This window comes from Hydra viridissima, unplaced genomic scaffold (genome assembly GCF_058129835.1).
Source record: "Hydra viridissima isolate aposymbiotic clone 2 unplaced genomic scaffold, HvirCarnegie_v1 scaffold_1, whole genome shotgun sequence".
Lineage (NCBI taxonomy): Eukaryota > Metazoa > Cnidaria > Hydrozoa > Anthoathecata > Hydridae > Hydra > Hydra viridissima.
The window spans coordinates 23,237,277-23,249,371 of record NW_028324300.1 but is presented as its reverse complement, the minus strand read 5'-3'; the positions used below and the strand labels follow the sequence as shown (position 1 = coordinate 23,249,371).

Here is a 12,095-nt window from a genome sequence, read left to right as displayed (position 1 = left end):
TTTATATTATTATTATTATTACTATTATTATTATTATTATTATTATTATTATTATTATTATTATTATTATTATTATTATTATTATTATTATTATTATTATTATTATTATTATTATTATTATTATCATCATCATCATCATGATTATTATTATTATTATTATTATTATTATTATTATTTTTTATATTATTATTATTACTATTATTATTATTATTATTATTATTATCATTATTATTATTATTATTATTTTTTATATTATTATTATTACTATTATTATTATTATTATTATTATTATTATTATTATTATTATTATTATTATTATTATTATTATTATTATTATTATTATTGCTGTTGTTGTTGTTATTACTATTTTTATTAATATTGCTACTGTTATTTTTATTATTTGTAGTCTTTTTAATATTTTTATTGTATTTATTATTTTTATTAATAACTAAAGTAAAAAAACAAAGAATTAACAAATATTTTTTAAATGTAAAACATAACATAAATAATTGTTTATAAAATACAACAAAATATTATGTGAAATAATTAAATGAACTGCACTAGAAGCTCTTACTAGAATGTTCTTTTATATTGCCTTTTTATTTTCTTATATAATGCTATAACAAATAGATAATATAGGAATAAGTTAAATTGACTTCTATGAAGGTTGAAAATTCAAACAGTTGAAAAAGTGGTGTTCAACAAAAAGTTTTTTCTATGGACAATTACCAAATATAAATATATTCAGACGTTCTTTTTGTAATTTGATTTTAACCAACTAAATCAATGGAAAAAGACCATTCATTGGATTATCTTTTTCCATTGATTTTGAAATAGCCCAACCAGCAAATACAACTTCTGAAGAACTATTTGAATTAGTGCAAGCTTTTTTTAAAAAATTAAGGAAATTTTTTATAAAAAAAGATACAGTTTTTTAATACAAAGGTTATAATGATGAGTGAAAAACAGTTGAGTGTATTCTTTATGAATTTGTAAAGATCCAACTCTTCTTCATGAGATTATGATTTAAACAAAAAGAAACTAAGCTTAAAATCAGATATATTTTTAATGATAAAATTTTATTTTGAAAATAAGTTATAACAAAAGTAAACTTAATTATTGTCTTTGAGGAGAGTATTGATTAGTTTTAATTATTTTTAATGAAATTATAAAATGTGTAAAAATAAAAGTAAAGTTAAGTCTCATCTCCATTTTACAACAAATTTCTCTAATTAAAAAAACTTCTCAATATAAACTTATTCAAGAAGTTAAGTTTTTCTCTAGAAAGAAGTTTTTCTCTTTTTTAATTTCATATTTCACAGATGATTAACTTTCCCATTAAAAAAGAAGTCTTTTGAATTGTTTTTTTAAAATAGCATATGTTTTGTGAAAATATAAATCCAGCCTTAGAACAAGCAATATTTTTCAACATAGTTAAGACATTCAACATATGTAGATATTAAACTTATTTTAACACAAACAGTTTGAATGTTTACTTACCTTAGGGATAGCATGAAAATTTTGTTCTATCAAATGTAAAGTTTGCTACCTAAGTATATATGTATTTATAGTACCCTAATAACACTGTAGTTATCAAATGTGTCCCAGAAATTTTTTTTTTGTTCCTTACATGCAAATTTGTAGTGATTTAAAGTAACGTTTTGGGCATCTCAAAAGGTCATGAAGTTTTTGTAAAAGTGGTACAAATTGTGCTCAATATACCTGAATTAAAATTATTTTAGGCATTACAGGTTTCTCTAATGATAGGTTATTTAGAAGCAATGAAAGTCTCTTGACTAGTTGATTCTACTGTACAACAGAATTGATGTAAAAGGAATCAAAATTCCAAGCATAGATAATATTAAAGTCATAAAAAGCTGTCGAGATTCATGATTTTTTACAATGTAGTATTTTTATCTTTACTTACTTGACATTTTGTGCATTTGGTGTAAATATAATTGTCATGTGACCTGGTACTACGCAGACATTTTTCATGTAAACATCCTTTGTGTTTTTTAATATTTGAAAATAATTATTACTTGGTTTCTAACATTGTTATTTGTTGTTATATCCATAACCCATATATATTATTGAACCAGTGTATAGCTTGTTTGGTTTTTATGATTACATTGCTTAAATATTACATTCATATAACTGTGTTCGTCTGTTTTAAATCTAATCAAATACAAGTGGTTATAGATCAATAGTGATACTAGCATCTATGATTAACAAAATAGCTTGCTGCACATTTTCAACAATACTTTCAAAAAATAAAGTTCACCAAAAATGGCAGAAATTTCAAAACAGATAAGGGAAGAATTCTAAGCCAGCAAAACTGTTGTGCACTGAGATGTTGCCTGATGTAACTGGAAAATAAACTCAGCAATTGGATGGATTGCCAGTTTTTTATCTTCTCTTACTTACAGAACAAATCAACTTAGCATCAAATAAAGATTAGCAAATGTTGTGCATTTATTAATTGCATAAAATGTAACAACTCAAACACATGAACAGCATTTTGGTTAGCACTATGTGATACATACAAAGCGTGCAAATGCCTAAAAATGTTAAAAAGTTATAAAGTGGTTAAGGAAAAACTCATCAGCATTACTACCCAGCTGTACAAATTAGCTTAGTCTAAATACAAAATTAAAAAATTACCATTTAAAGAATGATGAGTTTGTTATCCCTACAATTGTGTTGTTTTGTAGACTATTGATGTAAAGATGATAGATAATAAATAGAAAAACATATTTGAATTCTAATGATAAAAAGTTGTCTAACAGTGAAAAACAATCAACAGTAGGACACTGATTTGTAGAAAGTTTCAGAAGGCATTAGCTTGCAAGAAGTTCATGAACCTTTGAGGATCCCTAAATGTCAATTAATTAATGTAAAAATTTAAAAAAATGAGTATGTGCAACACTTTTCAAAAAAAAATGTTTTCTTGCTTATTTTAAGACACCATAGTAGATGTTAAGAGTCTGTTTAACATTTAAAATTTTACAAAAGTTCATTCCATCATAAGGTGGGAAGGTTTCTATCAAAAATGACAAAATTAATTTCTTATTTTAGTAAGAATGGAATAAAACTTGATTCTCTTTCAAAAAAAACTACAAAAAAAAGTTTTAAATGAGTCTAAAAAAATTGATGTGAATAATTAAACTGAATAAATGAAATCTATTTACATTTTTAATAAATGTGTATATTATTTATTCCAAAATTTATATATAAAGGTATTTTTGAATATATTAAGTTTCTTTCCAAGATAGCACATCTGTTAGTGGTGATTATTTAATGATGTGGGTTATTTCATGGATGCATATTTTAGTGCAATTTTATTGCAAGAGATGTTTTTGGAAAAAGTTTTAATTTGCATGGTTATTTTAATTTTAATAAATTTACTTTTTTTAATTTATTCAAGAGATGAAAACATAGAGCTTTAGTTAACTATAATTGGACATCAGTGATATTGATTTTATGAATGTTTGTAGGTTCAGTACATTAGGTTTTTTTTTCTAGTATTGAAATTGATTCTTACCTGGTTCCTAAGATTGATTTAAATGGAGATTGTAGGCTACAAATGAAAATGCTTTAGTTTTACTAGTACTAAAATTAAGTTGATTGTATCAAATGCAGCTAAAGGGTAATAAAAATACCTTTCTTTTTAAATTTAGTAAAACTTTAATCTTCATAGCTTACTGTTACTTGTTCTCATCACAGTTCAATTGAAAAGTTGAAACAAACTAAAAACTGTTACTTGTTCTCATCACAGTTCAATTAAAAAGTTGAAACTTCCTGAAAATGCTTTGTTAATAACAACTTAGGTTGTTATTAACAAAGCATTTTCAGGAAGAACTTTTACAACTTTACAATATTTTAAACTTTTCAAATCTCGTTTTTGTCTCTGATTCAACTTATAGCTCAATATTTTTTGTAGTAACAGTATTTCATGATTTTCATGAAGTAATAGATACAATACTTTTAGTGACTTAATTTTTAAAGTTAAAGTGTTTTCATTTTACCATTTCTCATTATTTTTCAAAGTGCATAATTTGAGTGTTGCTTTTTTATTGACAGTTTTAACAATGCTATAGTTGAAACAATTATAAATGAATAATATACACAAACGCATTTGTTAATGTTGCATACAAATAATTATTAAAAAAAATTCTAATCACTAAAAAAAATATTTGTTTTCAGATTATTATTCTATTTGTTAAAATTATTGTTGTTGTGTTGTTGCTAATGTTGTTGTTGTTGTTGATGTTGTTGTTGTTGTTATCATTATTGTTGTTATTATTAGTGTTGTTGTTATTATTATTATTATTATTATTATTATTATTATTATTATTATTATTATTATTATTATTATTATTATTATTATTATTATTATTATTATTATTATTATTATTATTATTATTATTATTATTATTATTATTATTATTATTATTATTATTATTACTATTATTATTATTATTATTATTTTTATTATTATTATTTTTATTATTATTATTTTTATTATTATTATTATTATTATTATTATTATTATTATTATTATTATTATTATTATTATTATTATTATTATTATTATTATTATTATTATTATTATTATTATTATTATTATCAATTTTATTTTTATCTTTGTTATTATTATTTATATCATTGTTTTATTATTAATTTTTTATTGTTATTATTATCATCATTATTAATGTTGTTACTACTGCATATTTTATCAAGTAATTTTAAAATATTTTTTTTAAATTTAGTAATAAACAATAATTAATCTGTAATAAACAATAAACAAATCTACAATTACAGGACTTAAGTAAAATAATTCTGCACTTAAAAAGTAATAGAATTTTTTCTAATAATTATAACAGTATAAAAGCCAAACTTTTTATGAAAGAAATTTTTGTATTGTTTTATTTTTGAAATGGTTTTTGTAAAACTTGAGTCATTGAGACATTGATCGTTATAACTTTGCTTGTATACCTTTTACTTAAAAGAATAAGGATGGTGTAAGTGTAAGAAAAAGTAATAAAAGTTGAAAAAATAAATAAAAGTAAGGGTAATATAACAGCAAGATACAAACTATGAAATAATAGCAGTTCATATAAATGTTACCTCAGGTAAATATTCTCAGTTAGTTATTAAAATAAATGTGTATTAGGTAGAGAATTAAGTAAATGTGTATTTGATATTTTAAACTTTAAATATTTTTGGATTTTCAAATATAAAATCATAAATTTACTTTTTTCAGAATCTTTTGAATTCTGCATAAAAATAATAAAATCAAATATCAAAAATAAAATCAAATGTAATAAAATCAAAATCAAAATGTTTTTTTAGAAACAAACTTCAATAAATAAAAGATGAACAAATAAAGATAAGTGTAAGATATAAATAAAAGATGAACAAATAAAGATAAGAACAAGATGCAAAATATAAAATGATAGCAATTAAATAAAATAGCAAAAAAAAGTCACCTCTGGTAATTAAATAAAATATTCTCAGTTATTTATTAAAATAAACGTGTATTAGGAATCCATTTTAAACTATCTATGGATTTTCAATAAAAGTATAAAATCATAAATTAACTTTTTTTTCAAAATCTTTTAAGTTCTGAAAAAAAAGATCAGTTTATTATTTTATATTTATTCTGAAACAAACTTATTAAAATCAAAAAGGAAATGTAAAGTAAAATTCTTTTTTTGTTCTTTCAGAGATGTGTGATGCACTGAAAAATTTTTATCTTAAAACATATGGAAAAATGGATGAAATTGTGCACTTATTAAAAACGCCAGCTAAAGTTGAACTTTTAAATAAGTTCATTGAATTGACTGTAGTTGATCAAGATGAAGTGGAAAAAAATACTGTATTTAATGCTGAGCGAGAGTTGTTTCTTAAGAAACAAATGACGTATAAGCCTATTGAGTTTGATGAAGTATTTTCAAAGGAATTATCCTTACTCTTGATATCTGGTATTGCTGGTATAGGAAAAACCTGTTTGCTTAGGAAGTGCTTACTTGATTGGGCTAATGGTACCTTATGGAAAAATGTAGATCTTGTTTTTTATCTTGAATGTAGAAAGTTAAATCAATATCAAAATATATGTAACATAAATGAGTTGTTAAAAGTTTTCTACAAAGATATTTTTCAAGAGTGCAATGTTTGTGAGAATTTTTCCCTTTTGTTTGTGATAGATGGGTGGGATGAGTTTGCTCACTTAGATAAATTAATAAAGCATAATCTCCTTAATCCCAGCAAACAGCCCATCATTAATGCATTAGCAGAAGTATTGAATACTCAAAAACACAAATGTGTTGTTGCTGGAAGAGTTGGAGCTATATCACAATACAAAGATAAAGTAACAGAATGTGCAGACAAGTTAAACATTCAAATAATGGGTTTTAATGAAAATGGAATTAATGAGTATGTTGAAAATATTGGTGAAAAAAAAGAATGCATTAAAAATGTTCTTAAAGAGTCTTACAATGCTAAAGCAATGGCATCTGTTCCTTTTTATTTATCAGCAATGTGTTCAATTATTGCTGAAAGTGATTCTTATTCTTTCAACACTATGACTGAGTTGTATTGCTCTATTTTTTTATACTTTTTTCAAAAACACATTTGCAAAACCAATGAAGCAGTTCATAAAATAATTCAAAATGAGAGAGACAAGCAACATGTTTTAAGAGTTTGTAAAGTTGCATGGGAGTTGTTCAATCAAGGTAAAATTATTTTTTTCCAAGATGAAATGAAAGGGATTGTGAATGACTTTGATGAAGTTGAAAATGAACTTCTGGGTTTCATTGAAAGAGTTGAATCACAACTGGGTTATCAATATCAGTTTGCTCACCTTAATGGAGTTTTGTGTTTCAGTTCATGCACACATTTATTTGAGTCCTGACGAGATTATAAGTAACAAAAAGTTGCATAGCTGTTTGCCTATGATCTGCAGACTAGCAAATGAAAACAAAAGATGTTTTGTGAGATTACTTGGTAACTTAAAGAATTCATATGAAGAAAAAAGTATGTTGCTTAATGCTGTACTTGGTAAGTTCAATTAAAATGTTAAAGAAACATTACAACTTTGTTTGAGCTTTCATCATAAGTTTATTATGGTTATAATGAGTTTTATGCTGTTTTCCCTCATTTTAGTGTTTTTTTTGATTAAGTGGTCTTAAGTGGTCAGTTATTTCTGTTGAAATACACCTCACAGTTGGATATTAAAGAGCTATACATGTTTCTTCTCAAAAAAAATAAACTCTTGACTTGAGCTTATACCCTTTGAATTCCCTTTTTTATGAACTGTGCCCAAATTTATTTGAGTACACAAATATTTAATATAGCAAGAAATACAATTTTTTTGGCAGTTGAACTTAATTTTTAGTTACTACATTCTTTTGTTGTTTTTTTTTTTTCAGTTGATTGATAGTTTTAACTTAAGAAAGATAGTCAAGTTAAGTTACATTAAAAAATTCATTAACTTGAATAACACATATATCAAAGATAAAATAAAACAAAAAATCTCACAGGTAAAACGTTTTTGTTTAATTTGTGCATTTAGATTTGATTCAAGATAAATAATTTTTTAGCATTACTTTTAAATATGTTGACTGACTTAATTAAGTTAAAAATATCAATCAACTGAAAGAAAAACAACAAAAAACAACACAACAAAAGAAGGATGGCTACCAAAAAATTTTAATCTTTAACATATACAATAGAATAAAACAACAGTTTAAGGAGGATAATTTATTCAATATTTAAAAGATGTTTCTTATACAATATATACAATATGTATTTTATTGATGTATATTTTTGTTTTTATGTAAACAGGGTCTTAATATTATCAACAGTTTGAGATTCAAAGAAGTTGACTTTTGAAATTTTGCTCTACAAAAGTCTGATTTAAATATCTAAAAAGTTTTTATAAAATATTTAAAAATTTTTAATTTATGTTTAGTTATGTAATTATGTAAAGCTTTCAAATACTTTTATCTCTTTGCAGCTCAATACTTCTGGAAGAACCTCCCAAATATATTTTATGTAGCTTCTAAAAGCATAAAGTAGCTCTAGAGGAGACTGACTTCATACTTTTTCAGATTTGATTGAATTAATGACTTAAACCTATTGCAACTTTTAGTTAAGACTTAGTAAGCTTTTAATAAACATTTTAAATGTCTAATAAAATATTTTTAATGGCAATTACAGATACTATTGAAAAATATTTTTTACAGCTTGGTTTTTTAATTTGTACTTATTTCTCTTCAAATGAATTAAACTGTTTTTTTTTAGTTTAGAGATTGCAGCATTTTAAAAGTAACACACTTGTTGTTTATTTCAAAGTTCATTTAGTCAAAACAATTGAACAAAGTTGAAACAAAATTGAACAAAAAAACAAATACAAAAAAACAAAAATAGAAATACAGTACAATCTCTCTAATTCGAATCTCCTTAATTCAAAAACCTCCATAATTTGACTAAAGGTAAAGTCACCATAAAGTGTGCTTAAAAAACTCTTATGTTTAACTTTCTATAATTTGAATCTCTATCATTCGAAAACCTCCACAATTTGATTGGTATATTTGGACCTGTCAATGAGTTTCTCTCTGTTAATCAAACTACAATGTAGGAGGATAAATGAGCATACCATTATTGCTAGCATAAATGAGTTATTGAATAATTTTTACAAAAATGTTTTAAAAGTCTTTAAAATGTATCCCTGTTTTTCTACATTGTTTGTATTAGATGGACAGGATGAGTTTTTTTATTTAAATGAATTATTGAATCACAGTTTCCAAAATCTTAGTGAATATCCGATTGTTAAAACATTAGCAGATATTTTAGCATAAATGTGCTGTTGCAGGTAGAGTTAGAACTATAATATCTTTTAAAGGCAAAGTTCGAGACTGAAAGAATTAGTTAGCCATTCAAGTGATGGTTTTTAATAATGCTGGAGAAGTGATTTAAAATGAAAAACACCACTAAAGATCAAAAAGAAAATGTGAAAAAGTTTTTTAAAGCATCTCAGATTACTGAAATTATGGCATCTTTTCCCTTCTGTTTATTAGCAATGTGTACAATTATCACTGTTCCCATAGAGACAAGTGATTACTCTTTTAGCACCATGACTGACTTAAATTGTTGGATTTTTTTGTACTTTTTCAAAAAGCATATATATAAATGTAATCAAACATTTGATAAAATAATGGAAAATACCAATTACAAAGAATATATTTTAAATGTTTGTAAAATTTCTTGGTATTTGTTGAATGAAGGTAAAATTGCTTTTTCTCCTTAAAGAATTATTGTATTGATTGACTGATGTAAAAATTGATGAACTGTATGGTTTCATTGAGAGAATTGAATCAGATAGTGGTTATTTATACCAGTTTGTTCACCTGTCCTTAATGGAGTTCTATGCTGCTATTTATGCAATGACAGACAACAAAAGGTTACGTAGTTGTATACCAATAGTCTGTGGACTTATTAACAGAGACAATGGGTGTTATGTCAGTTTTTTTGCTGATTGGGGTAGTCCATTTAAAATAGAAGATTTGATTTTAATGATTTTTAAAAGTAAGCTAGCTTAATAGATACTTATTCTTATTGTAAATACGTTAGTAGAAGTATAGAAATGGTTCAGTGAATCTTTTTTGTCATCTGTTTATCTAGAATCTTAAACGGTTTTGGTTTTTGGTTTTATATAGAATCTTAAATGGTTTTTCATTTTATTGAAACTTGTACAACCACTATTGATGTTTGCTGACTTGAAATGAAAGTGTATCAAAAAAAAAATGTTTAAAGGAGAATTTAATCTAAAATTATTTGAACTTGTCTTTTAAAAATATATATTTTAAAATGTGTGAATATAGTTGACTATGTTATAAATTTGTATATGGTGCCGCAGTGATCTGCAAAGTTTCTAGATTCAATTAGCCTCAGAATATTTTTTTTTTTTTCTAAAAATTTTTTTTTCTATTTGCTGCAAATGGAATAGCAAGTTTTTAATAATTAAAGATGCTTTGTATTTATATTTTTATTTAAATTTGTTCATTTTATAGTTTTTTGTATATAGTTATATAAATTATATAGTTCATTTCATAGTTTGTTTTTTTTTCTAGTTTGTTTTTTTAAAGATATCTATATCGAGTGTTTCTTTGAAGCACAAACCATTATCACTAATCAATTGAAGCAAGTGATTGAAAATAAAGCTTGGTGGCTTTTAATATCCGACATAAATAGTCCATGGAAAGTTACCCTACAAAAATATTTCTTTGAGAAATTTATTGATGCAGGAATGAAGTTAGATTATTTATATGTTCATAAAAAGATTTTATCTGAAAATGAAAGACAATTGTTCATTATGTGCTCAAAAAAAGTTCATTGTATCACCTTTTATTGTCCACTGATGATCAAGGGATGGAAACCTAGCGATCCTGTTGAACAAGTTAATATATCCATCGATGACAGTTACGTTTCTTTAATTGACTTTAAAGATTTCTTTCCCTGGTTTCAACTTTGTAAACAATTACTCCTTTCTCTTCACAGAGAAACAAACTTCATCAAAGATATTTGTGATTGTATTCGTGAATGTCGCAACATAGAGTTTTTGGAGATCAAATATGGTGGAAAAGATTTTTATGAAATTGACTCTTTAGAAATTGAATTAAATTGAATTAAAAATGAAACATGAAAATTTAAAATGTGATACTTCAAAGAAAATGAAAAATGTTTCAAACGTTCGGCAAATGAAGCTTATAAAAAGATGATTTGAATGCCAGTGATATCCAAGTAAAAAGATCTCCCTGATAGAAAGTTTAAAATTTTGGATAAAGATAGATTTTTCTATCTCTATCCAAAATCCTATAGTATAAACGTTTGATTATAAGTTCCAAGCCTTGTGATTTAAATTTCAAATAAAATTTAGCCTTAAAAATTAACTAGTTTATAACTTAATGCATGACAAAATCTTTTTTGACTCAAATGGTCTTAGCTAACCAGCTTTAACATGCTAAAACTTCATACACAAAATCTACTGTGACTAGAAGTAAATGAAAAATTATTATTGCCACAGCAACCTAACCATATGAGGTTACTTTCGAAAATAAATACGTAAACTTCAGCTCATCAATACCAGACTTGATTTTGAATCCATCTTCAAATGTGTGAAACAGAAAAAACTCTAGAGTTTTAATTTGATCCCGGATATTTCTAAGAACTCTTCACAGTGTCAATCGACTCGGGAGCGATCTGCGCCGGTCCAATGATTCGTCAGCAATTACGTCACGAATAATACCTGTCTATCTGACGTCATCATAAAATACAGAGTAAACCTGGTGAGAACAATATCATTTTACCTTACTAAATCTACGCAAATCCTTTTGCAAAGTTTTTCTTTTTTTCATCGCCTACTTGAATATTGCGTTTGTTTGCTTATCTTGCCAAGTATATAAATATTGAGGTATTTTGCAGAACTTGTAAATACTGAGATATTTTGCAGAACTTGTAAATATGAGATTTTTTTGAGATATTTTTCATATTAAAAAAAAAGCGAGTATTTTGGCATTAAATGTTACATCCAAAAATAAAAATCTCTCTTTAATGCAATCTCATTTAAAACTTACTTTTCATTTCAATTTTATCTTTGACAACTGTGAGGGGATTTTGTGAAAGGGGTGACAATTGCGAGGACCGGGTTTTTGTGAGTGCGGTGACTTATGAATAGCGCGAGAAGAGAGTGTGAGGGCATTTTTATAAAAAAATTTTACAAATATAGATGATAATGTTAATACCGATAATAATATGTAATCAAAGTTAAAATTTTTCTCTTGCCACCCTTGGACTCATGGCCAAAGTATCTTTCTACTTTAGAATTATTCTCATTTCGAAATCTTCTCTCTCTTTTTCCAAAAATCTCTTTTTAAAATCTTTCTCAAAAAATTCGCTTTGATTTTCTCATAAAATCTTCCCATCAGATTCTCTCTAAAAATCTTCTCATAAAGTTCTCCAAAAAGTATCTGCTTGATTTTCTCAACCGTTTTTTTTCCATGTGTCTGCAGATGTTTCTTAAATCAAGTGTTGTT

At 24.7% G+C, this 12,095-nt stretch overlaps 2 protein-coding genes across 8 annotated transcripts in view; one reads left to right on the top strand and one right to left on the bottom strand.

Annotated features, from left to right (window-relative positions):
• LOC149893978 (NACHT, LRR and PYD domains-containing protein 14-like) overlaps positions 1-11,603 on the top strand; it is a 165,682-nt gene extending 154,079 nt beyond the window's left edge. For all 7 annotated transcript variants that reach the window (XM_090076580.1, XM_090076585.1, XM_090076578.1 and 4 more), the window contains 2 exons: positions 5,727-7,059; positions 10,134-11,603. In XM_090076580.1, coding sequence (XP_089932706.1) covers positions 5,729-6,913 — 1,185 coding nt within the window. In that variant the 5' untranslated portion in view covers positions 5,727-5,728 and the 3' untranslated portion in view covers positions 6,914-7,059; positions 10,134-11,603. The remainder of the gene's footprint in view (positions 1-5,726; positions 7,060-10,133) is intronic.
• Positions 1-12,095, bottom strand: part of LOC145183507 (uncharacterized) — a 297,046-nt gene that overhangs the window by 163,862 nt on the left and 121,089 nt on the right. The window lies entirely within an intron of this gene.